The sequence below is a fragment of the Sinocyclocheilus grahami genome, unplaced genomic scaffold (genome assembly GCF_001515645.1).
Source record: "Sinocyclocheilus grahami isolate Dianchi unplaced genomic scaffold, SAMN03320097.WGS_v1.1 scaffold115.1, whole genome shotgun sequence".
In the NCBI taxonomy this organism is placed as follows: domain Eukaryota; kingdom Metazoa; phylum Chordata; class Actinopteri; order Cypriniformes; family Cyprinidae; genus Sinocyclocheilus; species Sinocyclocheilus grahami.
The window spans coordinates 1293141-1315808 of record NW_015505294.1 but is presented as its reverse complement, the minus strand read 5'-3'; the positions used below and the strand labels follow the sequence as shown (position 1 = coordinate 1315808).

The 22668-nt window shown below is 40.1% G+C and overlaps 1 protein-coding gene across 1 annotated transcript in view; it reads left to right on the top strand.

Annotated features, from left to right (window-relative positions):
- The window catches only part of LOC107589332 (transmembrane protein 266), an 89370-nt gene that overhangs the window by 52264 nt on the left and 14438 nt on the right, over nucleotides 1–22668 (top strand). The window contains exons 4-6 of the mRNA XM_016277744.1: nucleotides 14190–14344; nucleotides 19052–19125; nucleotides 20355–20411. Of these exons, the coding sequence (XP_016133230.1) occupies nucleotides 14190–14344; nucleotides 19052–19125; nucleotides 20355–20411 (286 nt within the window). The remainder of the gene's footprint in view (nucleotides 1–14189; nucleotides 14345–19051; nucleotides 19126–20354; nucleotides 20412–22668) is intronic.

The following is a 22668-nucleotide window of genomic DNA, read 5'->3' as shown; positions in this document are numbered from 1 at the left end:
GTCATATGACGTTGCTAAAAAGAACATTATGTTGTGTATTTGGTGTAATGCAATGTTTATGCGGTTTAAGGTTCAAAAAACATATTATTTTCCACATACCGTACATTATTGTTTCTCCTCTATGCCCCGCCTTTCTGAAACGCATCGATTTTTACAAAGCTCATCGTTCTGAAAAGCGAGGTGTGCTCTGATTGGCCAGCTATCCAGTGCGTTGTGATTGGCCGAATACCTCAAGCGTGTGACGGAAATGTTACACCCTCACCATACTGTGATGCTGTGTACTGGAGCGATGACACAAAAACATTAAAACCCATTATAAACGAGGCATTTGTTGCATCCAGTGGAGACATAATTACGGATTATAATGACTTATACTGTCTTTTTACTCGTTGCATCGCGCCGCATAAACATAAAACCATGTCTGCATTTGTGATTGGAGAAATGACAAACAACAAGCGCTACTCTACACTGCTCAAAACTAGTATTCAAACAAAAGCGTTTGAATCGTCAGTGGCAAATCCTTAAAATGAAAACGTACTTACAGTCTGTGAGTCAGAACAGCCGGCATTGTAGTCTACTCTCCCAGGATCAGGAAACAGTCCTCCATAAAATGCGCTGCACACATCTGAATATTTGGGTTGAACTGTTCTGGAACAGTGTTGTAAATACAACTTAACCACTGATTTCTAGTCGTGTCCTCTTTTGGAAGATCAAACAAAGTAGTTTCGCTTTCGCAACGAAACACACAGCGTCTTCACATCATGGCAGCAGCAGTGGCAGCAACAATAAAGTTATGCCTTCTTTCTTTGCTGAACTTTTGGACGGTGTTATGCAAATCTTCCCACATCGTGACACAGACATGTGGGGGCGTGTTTAAACGAGGCATTTTAGGTATGCGTGGTTGACTCATTATAAAGAATATCTCTTTGGGTTTGAGACTTTAGTCTTTGCAACTTTAGGGATCTTATCTATTCACGAACAGCTTGTAACACTCCAAAGAGAAAGGAAAACTTAAAATCGCATCATATGACCCCTTTAAAAGTAGTACCATCTAATAAAACTGCACTAGTTCACCCAATATTTTGAATTTCTTTTTGTACTTTTTAGAATATCATGTAATATTACATGTGCTTATGACCAGGGTTGCCAGGTTTTCACAACAAAACCCGCCCAATTGCTACTCAAAACTAGCCCAATGGCGTTTTGAGGGGGTCCCCCACTAAAAAAAATTGCATTCCGGGGGGTAAAATACACGTTTTTTGGCTTGGTTCCCCTGGTAAAATTCGCATTGCAGGGTCTAAATATCAAGTTATTGGGGTTGCCCACGACAACCGTGTTAAAGAAGTCCAATTCCGCAAGAAAACCATGGACTTGGCAACACTGCTTATGACCAACTCTTGTAATCAACCTTGACACTCTCTTGCATGTGACATGAGAAGCATGACTGTGTGGCGTATACAAATGACTGTTGCCTGTGAAGAACATTTCAAATCAGTCGTTTTTAAGTTCTGTTTTGGCTACGTCAGTATGTAGCAAGGCACCGCTAGAGTTTAGAATAAAGCCTCAAAGTATTCTTTCCTCTTCATTTTTCTCCCGGAGCAAGAGTGGGAGCGAGAGAATCCGTTTTTGACCGAGAGGCATGTATGACAGCACATTTCTCCAGTTCACGATCGATCAGTTTCATGGTGTAATTCAGCCCTCTCCGGTCGGCTGTTTGCTGCGAATCTGTCTCTCCTGCATCTCACGTAGTGCTGATACTGATGTCTCTATAAACTTGTCCACTCTCCAGCACATGCATTTCCTCCCTGCTTCTTCCACTGTACGGTGTATGCGCGAGGGGTTAGCTAAAGTGCAAATTAGCATTTCATGTTTGGGAATGTATGTGTCTACATCATTGTTTGGTACTGAATATTTGAAAGTCATTTGTGTTCTTTAAATCTCTAGTCAGGCATGTCGAGATGATAGTCAAAGAAAATTAAAGTATTTTGGCACAAATATCAGACTCCCAGATTTGAGCAAAACTGCTTCACTCTTCAATAACATTTGAAAAAGGACCCCCCACCCAGCAAATCAATGTCATGTTATGCAAACAAAATGCAGATAAAAATAAAACAGGATAAAAATTATATCATAGGTGTCAAGGTCAATAAGTCTCTTAAAGGGATAGTTCACCGAAAAATAAAATTCTGTCATCATTTACATACTTTGTTCCAAACCTGTATGAGTTTCTTTTTTCTGTTAAACACAAAATAATATATTTTGAAGAATATGGGTAACCAGACAGTTGATGGTCCCCATTGACTTCCATAGTATGGAAAAAAATGCTACGAAAGTCAAAGGGGACCATCATTTTTTTTTCTTTTTCTTTTTATATTTTCTTTTGTGTTTAACAGAATAAATAAACTTATATAGCATTGAAACAACTTGAGGGTGAGTGAATGATGACAGGATTTTCATTGTTGGGTGAACCATCCCTTTTATGTATCAGATAAGTTGTCATTTTCTTATGACAAGACTAGGTTAGTTGTAAAATGCAGTTTGAGTCATATGGACTCACATGCTATTACATTTTACTTTATGGTTACACCACATGACATATTTATTCATTAAATTGAAATGGCATGCCATGTGTTGCAACTCCCCCAAAAACATATTTTGGAATTAATTCATGCTATTTGTTAAAATAAATAAATACCTTTGAATATGTATTTAATTTTTGAAAATGTTCAATATGTGTGCCCTTACATATGTTCAAGGTGTAAGGAAAATATGTCATTAATCATTACTTCTGCCGGTGCACTGTGGCAAGCTTTATGCGTGTGCTTGATCGCTTATTAGGCTATGTAGGCAATTAAAGGCTCATTATAATGATTTAAATGGTTTATTAATAAACGTGCGATTAGTCGACTAATGCTTAAAATAAAAGACTACTAGTCGACCAGAAAAATCCTTAGTCGAGGGCAGCCCTACTGTGAACACAGTAGGCAGTAGGCTAAGCACACGTGACGTGCCATTCCCGCATCCGCGTCCGCGACTTCTCACACCTTGCCCGGGAAAAGACATCAGCAGTCCGGCACAAAGAAAAGAAAAAGAAAAAAAGCCCAAGATGAAGCCTGTGTATCATTTTCAGGTAACTTACGTTCATAATCCTGTGAAACTTTTTTGGCTGTTGACGTTAATAACGTGTTTAATGTAAGTAATAATTTCACCACCACCAAAGCATCTGCCTTATTATTTTAGTTTCCATGACTTAAAATGCATTATATAAAGACAATGAGGCAATAATGGTTGATTAAATAAAAATAATTATGTTTAATTGAATAACACTGCTAAAATACATAATGTAATACAACGTAAACAATTTATGTAGATTACATATTATTATTATTATTATTATTATTTATATCTGATGAAGGCCCCTTCAAGAGTGAGTGCTGCACCTTTTTCAATTGGCATGGCTTTTTGATTTTTGGTTGCACCTCCTCTATCGTTGGTAGAGCACCTCCTCTCAGTAATTTTTCATTACATATTATTACAAATCCCTTCAAAGGGCGCCAAAGGCCTGGTAATTGCTGTTGTTACACTTACAGGAGGATCAAATCCTTGTTTAATATTGACCAAGCATTTAATTAAAATATCCACTAAATCTTTAATTTTTGGCCACATTTTGCAATAAAAATGCTACAGCCTCTTATCATTTCTTCAACAAAAACATGTGGACTTCACAACCCTTACAAAAATTAACCATGATTTTATCGTAGTAAAACTGCTTAATTTTCTTTTGTGTGATTTCTGAATATTTGACACAATAAAATCAATCAGACAACTGTATTAATAAAACCATAGCCATAGGTATTTATAATATTATTCTAATTATAAATAATACAATTTAATTACAATTTATTTACTTTTATATTTTATTAAAGTTCTATTTTGACCCCTATAGTAGTTTTATTTTTTTTACTATCATTTTATTTGAGGGAGGGGGCACAACAATACAATTCTGCTTGGGGCACCCATTTGGCCAACAGCAGCCCAGGAGCTACCTTTTTATATTTCAGCCCAAACCGGAACCGGTAAGGATTACATGTCAGGACTCAAACTCGGTCACCAAGAGTTTTGCTTTAGCATCATTTTTGGTCACAATGAAGTGCATCCACGCTGCTGATATGTTTTGCTAGTTGTTGTGTACATGTTACCTGTGTGCATGAAATAGAGACTGACAGCATCAAAATGTGTCATCGGGGAAGCGCTAATTAAATGTCACTGTTTCAGTCAATGATTTTGGTCCTCCAAAACTATTTCGGCCAAAACTGAAAATATTTGTTTGTAAATATTAAATAAAAATTTCATGTTACCTGTGTGCATGAAATAGAGACTGACAGCATCAAAATGTGTCATCGGGGAAGCGCTAATTAAATGTCACTGTTTCAGTCAATGATTTTGGTCCTCCAAAACTATTTCGGCCAAAACTGAAAATATTTGTTTGTAAATATTAAATAAAAATTTTTAAAATATTATTTCCAGTTGCCAAAATTTCAGTGCATCACTAGTCTTTTTCTTTATGTTATGTCATTTTGACTTGCCTACACGTGCCCGAATGTTTAGCCCTTACCTCTAGTTTGACAGACTGTGTTCTGAGCCAGTGAGGGCATGTCCCGTTCTCATATGACCCAGGATCAGCTCCTCTGTGACCTCGGCAGGATTCGGTGGAGGGAAGGTGAAAGAGATCCAATCACCCTCTATAGCTCCACTCTGGAACTGGAGACAGCCAGTGTCCTCCTTTTGTGCTGAAGTTTGTGTTGAACTTTCCCACCTCAAACTCGTTCATTCATTACTCTAATACAGGTCACGGGTTGGGGTTTGAGTTTGACTAGCTGCTGCTCGCTCAGCATAAAATAACAACCTCCGGCCATCGGCATGTTTCACCACGGCTCCTGGTCCCGACGGACTCGCACTTTGTTTATACTGCCCTTACAGACTAATGCAGCTACAGCCAGAACTGCAATACCATAATTTATTTCACTGCACAAGGATACAAATGTTCAGCTATTCAGATGGAAAGCATAAGGATACTGACCACTTTTAGAAATAGAAGGTCAATTCGAGCATTTTGGGATACAGCCTCTGCATCTAAATATGCCTACTTCCCTACAATATAGTAGGTGGAAAACAGTGCATGAAAAGAGAAGTATGTCTGAATTCAAAGTATTCATAAAACAGTAGATGAAAAGTATCTGGATGACCCGCTGAGATTCTGAAGTACTATACAGAACATACTTTTTTAATGAGGTTCGTAACTCATCAAATGTACTAACAACTCAGTATGCAATTTCAAATGCACCTAATATTCGATCCATACTGTATTACTCCCCCTTACTTCTAGTATGAGTAGTATGGTAGCATGCTATTTCAAATGCACCCCCATTTTAAAGTGTCACCTCCTAAATATGTGGAAAGACAAGATAGCCTTTTGGTGCCTACTCTGCTCTATGGCACATTTTCTTCCACAGAGACACACCTTATGAGTGTTGGTGTTAGCGTTAGCGTTAATCTCCCTGTACCCCTCGATAAATCAGCCAGTGTGCTGTGTTTTACTGCTCAATTCTGGAAGCAGAAAGACCTTCATATGTACATTCTTCTAGTCCTCATTACTTATTACCCGTAAGTCCCAAATAATCACTCTCCTTCTGTCACTAGGCTTGTTGGATTGTTGAATTAAATTTTGGAGAGACATACATCTAAGCTCCAGAAAGACATACACTTACACTGAAGGATGGCCCCAGGTCATATCTAGAGGTCAGAATATGATAAAGAAATGGGGTCCACTTTTTTGACTTGTAAACATCTACCTAGCAACCTAGAACAGCAGTTCCCATTCTGGGGTTCACACTTCCCTTACAGGGGCACCAGTCTCAAATATGGATGCAAACAACCTTTTCATAGGTAGTTTCTAGTAGGGGTTGCACAGACTAGTCGATAAGTCAACTTTAATGCTCTGCCATGATGCTTTAAGCTTGATGTCAACTAGCCACTTGTCATATAGAAGGCGCAACAGGATCAGAAATCCACATTTATGCTCTGTTTCCAAACAGTTAAAATGACAAATAAATGCATATACCGAAAGCGCTCCACAGGACATGTGATTATACCATCTGGATGCTCAAAACTGAACAGGTGAATGCATGTTTTAAACAGCTTATTGTAAAGGAAAGTTAATCGCCATTCTAATCTAATGTGCTACTGCATTGTAACGCATACACATAGGCTACAGACAGTAGGTCGTACATCACACACAAGGTGTTCGAGTCTCAGCTCAAAGGTTCAGGCTTGTTTGTTCATTATTGTTGTCATCAGTGACTAGTCAACATCGACTCGATTTTCATCACATAAATGTCGACTTCGTTCAACCCCTAGTTTCTAGAAATGCTCCAAACAATTGGTTGCTGATCAAGACCAGCTGAAAATAACATCTTTGATTCAATATGTGGTCTCTAAACATTCACATTTTTACAATGCAGTAGATGTGAGCATGCTCACAACAAATGTGAGAAGTGTGGTAAATCGGTCTCAGTCTCCTCCGGGCTACAGTACTAGAGGGCTCAGGTTTTCTTATATGTAAGGAGGGGGGCTTCAAGGACAAAAAGTTGAGAATCACTGACCTCGAACACTCTAGCAGCTACATAGCAATGCCTTTGCAACCGTCCAGAATCGTAGCAGAGCCCTAGCAACCAACTATTTGCTTGTGATGTACCCTAAAAATGCCTACTAAATGGCTAAATATAAATGTAAACAACCTAGCAAACAGCTAGTCATGTCCTAAAAACCACAGTACCTTAGCCACACCCTAGCAAATATCAACCCCTTAGTGACCACCAAGAAAACCTTAGAAATTGCCTAGCAATGCCCTGGCAACCACCCAAAGCACCTAAGCATAACCTAGTAATGCCTTGCCAACTATCCAGAACTCCTTAGCAGCCACTTAGCAAAATACATTGGTAACCATCCAGCAATGCCATCCACAACTCCCGAGCAGCCACCTAGCAACACCTTGGCAACACTTCAGAACACCCTAGCAGCCATCTAGCAACACCTTGGCAACCATCCAGCAATGCCATCCAGAACTCCCGAGCAGCCACCTAGCAACACCTTGGCGAACATCTAGAACAACCATAGCAATGCCTCTGTAAAATGACTAAATATAAATGTAAACAACCATTTAGTTATGCCCAGAATATCATAGCAACACCCAAATGCACACCAACCCCTTAGTGATTGCTCAGAACACCTTAAAAGTGCCATGCCAAGCCCTGGCACTCAACCAGAACACCCTAGCAACAACCCAGAACAACATCGCAGCCACCTAGCAACACCTTAACAACCATACAGAACATCCTAACAATGCCCAAGCAACCAACAAATTGCTTTTGATATTCCTCATTTGTGAGTTGCGTAGGATAAAAAACTGTTACATGACAAAATATAAATTTAAACAACCTAGCAAGCATGTAGCTATGCCCTGGTAACCACTCAAAATACCATAGCCACACCCAAACACATACCAACCCTCTTAGCGACCGCTCAGAACACCTTAAAAATTGCCTATACCTCCCTGAACACTCTAGCAACAACCCAGAACAAACTATCATCCCCTTAGCCACGCCTTGGTAACCATCCAGAACACTCTAGCAACCAGTCATATTCTTGTGAGGTACCTCTTTTGTAAATCACATCCACTAGAACCTTAGAAACTGAAGAGGTTGGCAATAAGTGGTGATGAGTTTGACTAACTTTATATGATAAAATGTACAAATCTTTAATCAACAACATTGTTATTGTACTTAATTACAGTATACTTGCATGTAGTATGTGTAAAATAATGTAATGTATGTTTGTGCAAAGGGTCAACCTGCACAGTATGTAATGTCAACATGAAGATGAGATTCGAATAAAATTATAATGAAATGCAGTATGAGCTGATCAGAACTCAGTGTTGTCCAGCCATCAGGGGACTTTTTTAGGAGGGCGTAAAGTTACGGATTGCTAAGGTGGTATTATTAGACACCAGTGCTCAGCCAAGCACACAGATTCCATGTCTGATCTGCCCTTCCTGCTCGAACCGCACAAGGGCGAAGCCCAAAGCGTGCATATATAGTCCATCTGATCAAATGAAGGCGCGGCCATGCTGTTAAGCAATCATCTTTTTGGCTGCGTCTGATAAGTGGAGTCTGTACTCTCCAGATGGTGTGTGTATGCGTGTTTGAACGTGTGTTTGTGTGTCTATGGATGCAACTCAGAGAGTCACAGGATGAGGTCAGTCTGGCCACACTGATCGGTCTTTCCCATGCTGCCAAGATCAGAATCCGCTCCCAGGAGAAGAAGCCCGGGATGCACAGCACGGGCTTGGAGCTCAGTCTGGAAAATAGTGCGCAAATTCTTGAGTTCCAACACTTCAGCAAGAAAAAAAGAGATAAAAGAGAGCATACTTGGTGCCAGAATAGTGTGGAATTGTAATGGATTCCTGGATTCCGGTTTTGGCTCTGTAACAGTGATAACCTGGGCAAAGTTTGGAATGGAATACTAACATCCTTCTAATGTATACTGCCTACTATTTATTTATTTATTTATTGTTTATTATTTTGATAGGACTGTAATGGCGCTTTTCCACTGCATGGTACAACTCGGCTCAGTACGGCTCAGTACGGCATGGCACGGTTCGACTCGGCACGGTTTGCGTTTCCACTGCAGAGTGGGCGGGATTATTCACATGTTGTTATAGTTGCGCCACCTCTACTACCGCGACTCCTAAAAAAAATGTTTTCACTCCGCATCGCCCCATCAAGCTCTCGCTGGATCCGCTCCTCTGCTATCAACGAGAGGAACGTCTGTACTTCCGCAACAGACAACAAAACGTTTTGGTTGTTAAAAAAAAGGTGCGCTTGTTCAAAACAGTTGCGTTCGATCCTTCGCTGGCTGTGCTGATTTAAATCTAGCGGTTCTTTTGCGTTTGTGTCGCAAGTTCAGTGATGCAGGTAGTGACGATTCTCTCCAGCCAATCCGTGATCAGCAGAGTTTACATGTCACGTTTTGGTAACGGTACGGTTCATTTGGAACCCCAACCGAAGTGGTACTAAAAAAAGTACCAGGTACTGTACCCAGTGGAAAACCCCCCAAAAGTGAACCGTACTGAGCCGTACCATGCAGTGGAAAAGCACCATAAGTTGACAGAAATGGGGGGTGAGATCGGGTCCATGAGCCAGGACTCGAACTTGGGATGTCTGAAGTGTACTGTGCTACATGTCATTGCGCTGCCACGAGGCCATTGTCACTAATGCCTACTATTTTTTTTTAAATAGTATGTGAAAAAGTATGCAGGCAGTATGCAACAAGAAATGCTCTACCTGCTGGTAGATGCCGTTGGTTCCAAAAATGTGTCCTTTGATGGACATTTTTTGCAGGCTACATATTAATCGCAAGTATTTCATTGCAATACAGTAGAACAACTCCCTTTGAGGTGAATGGGTTAGTATTCATGCCTTGTTGTATATTGAACTTCAAGAAAATGTAGTAACCTGCATACTGTGCACAGTATCCATAATGCATACAGGACCCCTAGTTGGAGTAGTTTCTTATAGAAATGACAGAGCACATTGATGTTGTTTTTAATGATAAATTGATGAGTCCACGTCCGAGGTCATGCCCCCAGGTCTGAGATTGGCCCGTGGCAGTGGAATAGCGTTAGATGATATGAGAGTCAGGAAGGGAGAGTGAGAGGAGCAGTGAAAAAACAGGAGGGAATAAGACCCCTCAACTGGGCAATTCAATTAATCTGCTTTTAGAGGAGTGAGGAAAAGAGAGAGGGAGACAGAGATAGTGAGAAAATGGGATTAATCAAAGTGAGTCACTCACAAGAGCGTCCACTCAAAGGTTTACTGCCTAACAAAATTTGAAAAACACAATTAAACTGAAGGCTATAAGCAATTGCAACTAATCAAGTGAATTTTTGGCAGCTTCTTTAAATAAAATGAAAGTGAGTGGGACCTGGGGCTGGTGAGCTCCAAAAATGAAGGCCATGAAGGTGCCATTAAAGTAGTCCATATGAAGTCATACAGTAGCTATATGTAAAGAACTGACAGACGCTTAAAAACCTAAGAATATCTCATGATAATACTAAATAAATCTCTAATTTCTCAAGTTTAGGGTTATTGTTGTTATTAATAGCAAAATTTAAGAACAGTAGATGTTATCTTGTATGTAGAAGTTAACTTGATTGTCAAAGCAGATGCAAACTTGTACATACAAGTAAAAATATAAGAAAACGTGTATGTAAAAATGAACTTGTATGAATGTGTATGTCAGGATTATGGACTTATCTGTGTGTGTTTTTGCTCCTGTGACCCAGTTTTTTCCTCATGTTGATTGTGTTAATTTGATTCCAGGTGTGTCTCGTAGTGCTGGGTGGTATACTGGTTCATACCGGTGTTTATTTTTGTTATGATATGAATTTTTTAAATACCGCAATACCGGTATATGTCACTTAAACAACGTTCGGAATGCGACACTGTTTGAAAGGGGTCCCTTTTCACTGGTGCACTGTGGTGAGGGCACAGCTGTATGTTACTAAGCGTGAAAGTTCTGAAACTGAAGCTGTAGAACTAATAGAACGTGATGACACAGAAAAACTCATCCACTATATCCACATTGACCGCCACAACTATCCACCGCCCACTGCCATCAACTCCCACGTCTCACACACACACGAGCGCGACTTCACTCTGACTTTCCCGGAGAAGTGTTACCTCTCTCAGCGTCTGTTCTGTGCAGTGAGCGGCAGAGAAACAGCGCATTCAGTTGGCCGCACCGCAGCCGACTCGTCAATAAATGAGTACAAAACAGCGTTTCCTAGCACCTGTCGCTTACTGATTGTTTGGAATTATAAATATGAGCGTAGTTCGTCTGTTAATATCACATGCACTTTTTTGTTTGTTGTTTTTTTTTAGTTTGTTACTCAGACGCAGGCAGTGCGCTGCATGAGACAAAAAAGTAATATAGCCAAAACAACCGCATAGCAATCTTTAGTGTAGATGCATGTTGCATGTTGATTTTATCAGACGATGCCGCGATTATAAATGAGAGTGACTCCTGGTTAACATGTATTAAAAGGGGTCGTGTTTAGTCACTATTTAGTGTGGTATTTTTTGACAATATTCACTCATCATGACAGTAAAATAGGGCATTCTAAGTCAATATACTGCAGTATTTCCTCTCTCAATCAGTAGAAAATATGGTTAACACCCGGTCATGCATGGAAAAAAAAATACCGTCATGGACCGTGAAACCGGTATAATTTTGAAAAATACTGTGATATAAATTTTTGGTCATACCGCCCAGCACTAGTGTCTCGTTCCTCCTCAATTATCCTGCCTTTAAAACCCCTAGTCCTTTCAGTTCTACTTGTTGAATGTCTTCCTTGTTCTCGGTTTTCCTGTGGATTATTATAGAATGTGTTATTCAAGTACTCCTCGTTTCCTCGCTTGCTCCCCGAGTGAATTGTGACAGAATACCCGACCCAAACAGTTACCTCCGTTTGTACCCTCTGTTTTGTTTCCGTTGTGTGCCCTATGGATCCCCTCCTTCGCCCCGAATTCATCCTCCTCCTGCTGGAGCAGGGGGAAAATTCCCTCGAGGGTCATACCAGACTGTTTCTGGCTGTGGCCCATCTCACCACCTATCTGGACGTCGACGCCAGCCTCAACACCGCGTGCAGAGCGCCGTCATCTGAAGATGGCCCTCGAGCTGAATTCGCCGCCTTTGTGGAGTGGACACTCACGAGAAATGGATCTCCGTTCCCTGCTGGTTCCCAGGATTTAATCGCCAGTGCCACTCCCGACCCAGAGCCCAGCCCACCATCTCCCCGATGCACGGAGCGCATGCCCGAGCCCACCGCTGACGGAGAGCCAGAGCCCGCCGAGCCATTGCTAGAGAGAGCGACAGAGTTGAGGATCACCGCAGAGCCAGAGGCCGTGACATCAGTCAAGGTGTGTGAGCCGGCAACAACGCCTGCCACGAGGGAGAAAGCCACAGACAGTGTGAGCGCGGAGAGGAGCTCCGCCCCCTGCACCGCGGCTGATGGTGAGCGGATTATGGCATGGCAAAAGGGCCAAAACGGGGAGAGGGATCTCATAGACTGGGAGTCTGATCTGGAGATCGAACTGCCTCCTCTCCTCTCTCTGTCGTCTCCGCTGGTCCCATCCAGCCCTCCTTCGTCCTTGGTTCCCTCGTCCAGCCCTGAGGGGGCTTCTGATTCTCCAGTGCCCGCTCCACGAAAGTGCTCTCCAGTGCCCTCCTCCACCGCTGTCGTCTGGCAGCCCCTCTGCTCGCCCTCAGCCCACCATCATTGCGGTGCGAGCCCCGCAGGACTGCCATCCTCCAGCGTCGCCGTGGCTTGAGTCTCCCTTGACTCCACCTCCAGCCTCCGAGGCTTGGACTCCGCCTCGGCCCGTTGACCCGTCGGCTCCACCATGGCTCCTAGCTCCCTCCTCTCCGTCATGGCCCGGCAGTCCACAAGCTCCACCGCGGCCTCGCGGATCCACATCTCCACGTCGGTCACCGGCGCCATCTGCTTCGCCTAGGACCTCCGGATCCTCCCCGTCGCCCTGGCTCATCGGCTCTCCGTCTCCGCCTCGGGCTCCTCCACCACCTGCTCCGCCGCCGTTGGTTGGCCCCCTGGAGTCGGCGGCCATTCCTCCTCCATGGCTCCTCCCTCCATCAGCTTCACCATGGGTCCACATCATGGCTGTGGCCTGGGTCCTCCTGTGCTCCTCTTTCTCCGGGTCCCTCCTGTCTCCTCCCTGGCTCCTCCCTCCTTCGTCGCCCCCCTGGTCTCTGTCTGCCGGCCTCCTCCCGGATATCCGTCCTCCTCCGGAACCTCCTCCCAAGTTCCCACCCACGCCTCCCTCTGTTGTTGCTATGGTGCGAGGACGCACCTTCCGGGAGGGGGCGTTATGTCAGGATTATGGACTTATCTGTGTGTGTTTTTGCCTCTGTGACCCAGTTTCTTCCTCATGTTGATTGTGTTAATTTGATTCCAGGTGTGTCTCGTTCCTCCCCAATTATCCTGCCTTTAAAAGCCCTAGTCCTTTCAGTTCTTGTTTGTCGGGTCTACTTGTTGGATGTCCTCCTTGTTCTCGGTTTTCCTGTGGATTATTAAAGACTGTGTTATTCAAGTACTCCTCGTTTCCTCGTTCCTTGCTTCCCGAGTTAATTGTGACAGTGTAGAAGTAAACTTTTATGAACAAACAGAAGTAAACTTGTATGTAAAACTAAAAGTACATTTGTACTTACAAGTAGAAATAGAAGTTAACTTGTAAGTAAAAGTAAACTTGACAACTAAACTTTTATGTACAAACAGAAGCAAACTGGTATGTACAAAAGTTTACCTTTATATACTGTAAAAGTTTGCCTTTGTTCGTACATAAGTTTGTCTTTACTTTTACAAGTAAAAGTAAACTTGTATGTAAAGGAAAAAGTATGCTTGTATGTGTAAATAAAATTGTATGTACAAACAGAAATAGAAGTGAACTTGTATGTAAATGTAAACTTGTATGAATGTGTACAAGTAAACTTTTATGAACAAATAGTAGCAAACTTGTATGTAAAACAAAAGTACACTTGTATGTATAAGTAAACTTGTAGTCTTTAAAGTAAACTTGTATGTAAAAGTAAAGTTGACAAGCAAACTTATGTACAAACAGAAGCAAATTTTTATGTACATTAATGTTTACTTTTATATACAAGTTTGCGTCTATTTGTTCATGAAAGTTTACTTTTACAAGTAAACTTATACTTACAAGTAGAAATAGAAGTAAATTTGAATCTAAACGTAACTTGACAAACTTTTGTGTACAAATAAAAGCAAACTTGTATGTACGTTTACCTTTTATATACAAGTTTACCTTGATACATAAGTTTATTTTTACTTTTACAAATAAAAGTAAACTTGTATGTAAAAGCAAAAGTATACTTGTATGTACAAGTACAAATTGAAGTGAAGTAAACCTCTATTTCTTCTGTGTTGTTGGTCATATGTGTGAAAGTACACTTCCGTTTTCTTGTGTTTGTGATTTTGTAGTTCAGAAATAGTTAATTTTCTCTCTCTTTCTATTTCTGTCACTGTATTTGATCTGCAGGTCTAACTGGCTGAAGCCGTGCTGTGGGAGGAGAGCAGCGCTGTGGCAGGTGTGTTTGCTGAGTGCCGGCTTCAACTGTTTCCTGGTGGCCTGTGTCGTCTTGGTGGTGCTCTTACTGACTTTGGAACTGCTCATTGATACTAAGCTTCTACAATGTGAGTATTAAAAGAGGTTCAGATCCCTTTAGAAGCCAATCTGGGCTCAGAATGAGGATTTACAATCTAGTTGTTAGTACACATGCTCTGACAAATCAGCGGGGTGTATTTGGAGTTTCCGTGCGAGAGCACCCTCTGGCCTTCAGATGGAGATTTACTACTGATTTCAATCTGTAGTAAATCTGATTGTGCATGACAATCGCAGATTTTGCCTAAGTTATTACTTCAGGAATCTAATGTATAGCTTATTAGAGTCATTCGTTCCAGAATCACACTACACTGGTCAAGCTGTATGTCATTTGTTTGGGATTCACTTTACTGTAGTCACACATACTTACTTACCTGGCAGGGGAGACACTATGATCAAGAAGGTGGTTGCATTGCACTCCGGCCGTGCTGACCCCTGAGAATTCCCCAAATGTGGGAATCACGACTGCATAATTTATGGTAGTGAGGGAGTGCGTTTGCACTCAGCAGTCGTGGCCTAATGGATAGTGAGGACTTGTAACCTGAAGGTTGTGGGTTCGAGTCTCAGGTCCGGCAGGGATTGTCGGTGGGGGGAGTGAATAACCAGCACTCTCTTCCACCCTCAATACCACGACTGAGGTGAGACCCTTGAGCAAGGCACCGAACCCCCAACTGCTCCCCAGGCACCGCAGCGATATGGCTGCCCACTGCTCCGGGTGTGTGTTCACTACTGTGTGTGTCCACTTGGATGGGTTAAATGCAGAGCACAAATTCTGAGTATGGATCACCATACTTGGCCACACGTCACTTCACTCACTCATTTTCAATCACTTTACATATTTGATTCACTAAAAAGAATCGACTCACAAGCGTAATTCATTTAGGTATCGGTCTACTCTGGTTGTGCTGTACTGTATGTTTTTGATTCACTAAAGAGAAGTGGTTTATTGGAGTCAGTTGTTTGGGATCTAGACTAGACTGGTCAGTTGTTTAGGATCTAGACTAGACTGGTCACAGTGTGGGTTTTTGATTCACTAAAGAGAAACAGCTCACAAGAGTAATTTGTTTGGGAATCAGACTACACTGGTCAAGCTGTATGTTTCTGATTCACTAGGCAGAAACAGCTAATTTCTTTTCAGAGTCATTCATTTGGGTTTTTGACTGCATTGGTTGAGCCATATGTCATTTGTTTGGGACTTGAACTACTACAGTAGCATGGTTTTGATTCATTAAAAAGAACCTGCTCATTTGTCTTTTGTTCTGGAATCAGACTGGAATCAGAAAATCATTCAGTTTCAGGATATTAAAAAAAAAATACAGGATATTTTAAATACGAACTGGTTCTCATTTCCCAAACTAAGACATTGAGACTACCTTGGTTACACTGTATGTTTTTGATTCCCTAAAACGAAAAGATTCAAAAGAGTCATTTGTTTGGGATTTAAAATACACCGAGTACACTGAATGTTTTGATTCACTAGAAAGAAGTAGCTCATAAAAGTAATTTGTTCAGGACTCAGGCTACACTGGTTGAGCTGTATGTCATTTGTTTGCGATTCAAACCATAGTAGTATGTTGTTGATTCACTGAAAAGAACCGACTCACAAAAGATTCGTTCTGAAATTAGAAAGTCTTTTGATTTCAGACTTCATTTTAAAAACCATTTATTCATTCAGCCAGTTCTGAGTAAGAACTGGGTTCTCATTTCTGCATTTTATATTTACATAATAATACATTTATCTTGACAATTTAAAAGTTCCATGAATACAGTATACAAACACTTATCTCTCATAGCTATACGTCTGCAATTGTTGCTCTAATCTCATTGTGAGTGACATTTGCTTAGCTGCTATTTGCCTGGACATTTTCATTTCTCATAAGAGCCTATTGTAAATCTGACCGGAGATCCCCATTCACACTACGGTGGAAAATCACGGCTCAGTGTGCAGATGAGTGCACACTAAAGAGAGAAATGTGAGAAATGACAGAGGCATAAGTCAGCCTATATCGCTCTGTCTTCTCTGGCCTTTACACAGTCCTGATAGACAGATGGAGGGGGGAGAGACGGATGGGAGCAGTGGAGGAGTGCAGGACAGCAACCGGCCGGCGAGATTAATGGAAGGAGGGATTAAGGGAGATGAATGGACTGATGGACAGATCAGTGAACAGAGCAAACTAAGACATATGGGCCGGGAGATTGGCGGCGTGTGGAGAGAGCGAGCGAGAGAGGGGGTGATAACTGAATGCAGTAGATCTCTTGCACCGTAATAGAGCAGATAAATAGACAGATGCAGGATGCGGATGGGTGGAATATCATATCACAAATGCCTAATGCTTTCAGTTCAGGCGGCTGCCATAATGAGATTGAGCAGCCACTGTCCTCGGCTTGCGACACGGATGCGGCACACATAGGAAATTTGGCTTCCCTCTTGAAAAGTTCCTGTAAGGAGGAGTTTCATATGGGAATAATTCTGAAGATGAAATCACCCATTTTGTATATTTCAAGGATTTTTATGTAATGCTTAATCAAATAGCTTACTATTATGTGAGGTTTTTAATGTGTTATCTACTGTAAATATGCATCAATAATTTGTGAAATGTTCTGTTTTTGGTGAGAGTTTCTATGCGTTGTGTAAACAGTTTAAAAGAGTTTAATGATTTATTTTAGCTGATTTGCAAAGTGCTTGGAAATTGTAGTAAAATCAAAAACATAGTATTACCTGACCTTAACAACAGCCAAAATGAAATTAAAGTTTAGTCTTTTCACTTTTTTAATTCTTATTGTGGATGATTTGGCCAGTTATTCTAATAAAAAAATGGTATATGTGATGTATAAAATCAAGTTCTGCCCTACAAATTGAATTTTGAACACTGTTTTATGTTGAACTTTTTATACAAAATTTTACAAAAATGAATGGTAAAATGGCACACAGAGACTTCTAAAACAGTAGTGAAATTAAGTGAATTGTTTTGATATATTCATTAAAGTGAACCATCCAAATGAACCGATTCGCTAAAATTAATTAAACTTCTCAACACTAAATACAGTATGATTCAAAAGTTTGGATACATGTATCTTATGCTCACCAAGTCAGCATTTATTTGATTTAAAAAATATATATAAAAATTATAATATTATTAGAATTTTAAATATATATTTTTTTATATTTCAGTATATTTTAAAATATAATTTATTCCTGTGATGCAAAGCTGAATTTTCAGCATCATTACTCCAATCTTCTGTGTCACATGATCCTTCAGAAATCATTCTAATATGCTGATTTATTTGGAATAAAAAAGTTAGTTTTTACTTTGTTTTCATCAATTTAAAGGGTTAGTTCACCCAAAAATGAAAATTGCCCCATGATTTACTCACCTTCAAGCCATCCTAGGTGTATACGACTTTATTCTTTCAGACGAATACAATCTGAGTTATATTTAAAAATGTCCTGGCTCTTCCAAGCTTTATAATGGCAGTGAGTAGATGTTATTTTTCAACAGTCCCAAAGAAGTCCAATAAAGCGCATCCATCCATAATAAAAAGTGCCTCACGCGGCTCCAGGAGGGTAATAAAGGCCTCCTGTAGCGAATCGATGCGTTTGTGTAAGAAAAATATCCATATTTAAAACATTATAAACAGTAATCTCTAGCTTCCGCTAACTGTCGTACACGCAAGCCGCTCTGAGCGGATGAAGAAGGATGTAGACGTAGTGCATGCGCCAGTGAGAAGTGACTAACGCGGATGCGCAGCGAGAGACAGCAAAACAAAACGCTGGTCACGAATTAAAAGTACAACCTGAGGATTTGTAAAGAAAAATGTCAGAGGATTTCGATATAAGCCAAGAGGAGACATGGTTTCCCTTTGCTAAAGTAAGGAAACTTTGCTTTCTTTGCTCCTGTAAACAAGCGATGGTTCTCACGAAACTAGCATATTCTCATTGGAGCTTATGCTATGCATACATCCTACATCATCCGCTGGAATGCCACGCTCTTGTGAGCATGTGTACGACTGTTAGCGGAAGCTAGAGATTACAGTTTATAAAGTTTTAAATATGGATATTTTTCTTACACAAACACGTCGATTTGCTACAGAATCCCTTCAATGCATCATTGCTAAACAAAAGTATTAACGCTAACTGTCGTACACGCAAGCCGCTCTGAGCGGATGAAGAAGGATGTAGACGTAGTGCATGCGCCAGTGAGAAGTGACTAACGCGGATGCGCAGCGAGAGACAGCAAAACAAAACGCTGGTCACGAATTAAAAGTACAACCTGAGGATTTGTAAAGAAAAATGTCAGAGGATTTCGATATAAGCCAAGAGGAGACATGGTTTCCCTTTGCTAAAGTAAGGAAACTTTGCTTTCTTTGCTCCTGTAAACAAGCGATGGTTCTCACGAAACTAGCATATTCTCATTGGAGCTTATGCTATGCATACATCCTACATCATCCGCTGGAATGCCACGCTCTTGTGAGCATGTGTACGACTGTTAGCGGAAGCTAGAGATTACAGTTTATAAAGTTTTAAATATGGATATTTTTCTTACACAAACACGTCGATTTGCTACAGAATCCCTTCAATGCATCATTGCTAAACAAAAGTATTAATTTCTTTCAAATCTTTACCCCAGACCTTTGAGTTGTGTATATTTTGAGAATCTATAGCGCTTTACATGTGACTGTATTGTAATCTGAGTTTTTACATGAAATAAAAGCAAAATCTCTTTGAATTGTGTCCACAGTCAATAATGCATTCCAGTTCGCCTGTATCATCCACTGGATCAGCCTGGTCATCCTGTCCGTGTTCTTCACTGAGGTGAGTGGGAATCTGTGGAGGATCTCACTGAAGTATCCTGCTTTTCTTTTTTTCTTTCTATTTTTGCTCAAATACATTTCTCGTTAAACATTTCTCATCATTCTTCCAAAACAAAGTTATCTGAGATGTACTTTTTGGAGAAACATCTAAGACTATTGTCAATATTCAAATGAAAGATGATAAAGTTATAAAAGAGCAACGTGTCAGCATTAAAAGTGTGTGTTTAAAGGTCACAGGCCACTAAAACAACTAAGATGCTGAGTCTGAGACAGTCATGATTTACACAGAGCCACCAGGCTTACTAGAAATAGCCTCTTTTACAACTATCGATATAGTAGGTTTCAAATGAATGGTGCCACTACGGGACGTTTGGAAGTATTTGATGTAAGGTCTCGTCTGAATGTTTATGCTGTAGGGGTGTCTTAATTGAACCCAAGAAAAAGCAGTTTCACATAGTGCTGTTACTGTACTTTCAAAGTGTGTGTGTGTGTGTGTGTCCTGACATGTGCTGACTTCTATTGATTCCCATTTCTTCAGATCCAGTTGCATTTGTCTCTGGCTCTTTTAAAGCAGACTTGCATTTATTTCCTTCAACTTGCGTTTTGCTCGTTGATAAAGGATCAAGAGACGGGAAGGTTTCAGCGTCACATGTTTTAGAGAGCGAAGTAGTGATAGAAAGCGATAAAAAGACTAGCTTGTGCCACCTGAGTCAGCAGTCACTAAAACAGCGTCTCCTTCGAGTGCTTCGATGAGATCTCGCCCGCTAGCGAGTTTATGAATACATATGGCAGGTCACTGATAAATTATGAGCTGCGTTCTGAGACGAGAGGAAAGAAAAAAATGATTCGGCTTGGAAATGGGTTTTGCGGAGGTTATTTCGCCACCAAATGGAGGTGAATTCTGTTGCCGCCACATCTCGATATCACTTAGATTTTGAATTACCCTTCGTACACATTTTCCCCGCAAGCTCATTATTTACGTTTGCTGTTCGTGGGTCGCAGGAAAAGTAATATTTGCCAGGTTTTTTTTTTTTTTTGCCCAAGGCTTCTCTCTTGCCTTTCACTAAACGCACTCTGTTGTTTTCTTGTGGATGGTTTCCCAGAATGCAATGTGCTGAAGCATCAGAAATCTCATCAGTGATTTTCATTAATCTGCTTCTTTTCTCTTTCTTTCTGTTGGTCTTTCCACTTATATGCTCTCTCTTCCATGTCTCTCTCTTCCTCTCCCAGACTGTCTTTAGGATTGTGGTGCTTGGGATTTGGGATTATATAGAGAACAAAGTTGAGGTAAGCTCCCCGGGGTCCCATTAGTACGGGGGGAAACAGAGTGAAGAGGCGAGCCCTTGAAACTTAATGAAGGATGAGTCTCTCTCTGGCGCAGTGACACACTCTCAATGTCACATTGTTGCCTGAGCAGGCCAGGATCCATGCTAACTGCACTGTGATTGGCTGTTTAGTTTTATCGACCACGCCCACTCATTAAATAATAAATATTGCATTTTTGTCATGTCTGCCTAATATGAATGTTTTTAAAGAGCATTTACTGATTATTTTAAGGTGCACACACTCTCATGGAAAAACAGAAATAATTCAACATAAGTATCATATATATATATATATTAGGAGTGTCACGGTACACGTATTCGTATTGAACCATTCGGTACGAGGCTTTCGGTTCGGTACGCATTACAAACCGAACGATTCATTGGACTAATCCTATTATATTTGGAAATAGTGAAATATAATGTTCTCAGTGCCACTGCGCTTAACAAGGCAACCCAAACGACGTAACAGGCAACGTGCTGTCTGCCCCACGATAACCTCCCCATGCTGGGGTGCGTCGAAAGACGAGGATCTTGTATCGACGATAGCCAGAGATATAGTCAAAAGCATCAATTGTTGGCAATATTAAGATATTTGACATTTCCAATTAATGTAGGCCTGTTACATTCTTATTTTTATTAGGCCTATTATTATTATGAAGTTACTTTTATTATTAAATGAAAATTACAATTAATTTGCCAAATAACTGACGTGCTGCGAGGATAACAAAAGATTAGGCTATATATTTACTCCTCAATTAAAATGTTTTAAAAAAGGTATTTTAAAACAGGTCTATACAATGAATTATAGGCCTATGATTAAAATATTATCACTTCAGTCATCAATAAAAATCAGTGAAATAAAAAGCTTTTATTTCAAGCACCGACTTTCAAAAACAACCTGTTTAACACAAAATATGTTTCTTCTCATTTTTTTTCACTGTGTAATGTTAGAAATATTAAGGGAATAAATAAAAACAGATAGCTATATACTGTTATCAGCATATGTTTAAGTAGATTCGTCTCGTCGTCTCTGAGAGAATATGCGCCGTCAGATGCCGAAAGCTCCGTCATTCCATTTTTACTTTCACTTTCTGTATAGTGAATTGACTGAGATTAAGATGTTTACAGTCATAACCCTTGCTTAAAGTTTGCACGTTGCTTGTGTGTGATATCCATTGGCTCGCCTTCATGGTTTAAAGCAGAAATATTTCCAACATTGTGATGAATTGCAATTACCCCCCCGTACTGAACCGAACCGTGACACCACTGTGTCGTATCTATATACACTGCCGTTCAAAAGTTTGGGATTAGTAAGATTTGTAATGTTTTCTAAAGAAGTTTCTTATGCTCATCAAGGCTGCATTTATTTGATCAAAAATATTGACAAAAAAATTTAATTTTGTGAAATATTATTGCAATTTAAAATAACAGTTTTCTGTTTTAATATACTTTAAAATATAATTTATTTATGTGAAACAAAGTTGAATTTTCAGTGTCATTACTCCAATCTCAGTCACATGATCCTTTAGAAATCATTCTAATATGCTGATTTATTATCAATGTTGGAAACAGTTGTGCTGCTTAATATTTTTTGGGACATGTGATACTTTTTTTCAGGATACTTTGATGAATAAAAAGTTAAAAAACAGTGTTTATTCAAAATAGAAATTTTGTGTTACAATATACACTACCGTTCAAAAGTTTGTGGTCAGTACATTTTGTCTGTTTTTTTTTTAAAGAAATTAATACTTTTATTCAACAAGGATGTGTTAAATGGATAAAAAGTGATAGTAAAGTCTCATGTTGTTAGAAAAGATTTCTATTTTAAATAAATGCTGTTCTTTTTAACTTTTTATTCATCAAAGAATCAAAGAAAAAAGTATCCAAAAATATTAAGCAGTACAACAGTTTCAACACTGATAATAAATGCAGCACATTAGAAGGATTTCTGAAGGGCCATGTGGAAGGCTAGAGTAATGAAGAAAATTCAGCACTGAATTACAGAAATAATTGATGTATTAAAGTATATTAAAATAGGAAACCAATATTAGAAATTGCAATAATATCTCCCAATATGACTGTTTTTTTCTGCATTTTTGATCAAATAAATACAGCCTTGATGAGCATAAGAGACTCCTTTAAAAAAACATTAAAAATCTCACTGATCCCAAACTTTTGAATGGCAGTGTCCATACAGTATATATATATATATATATATA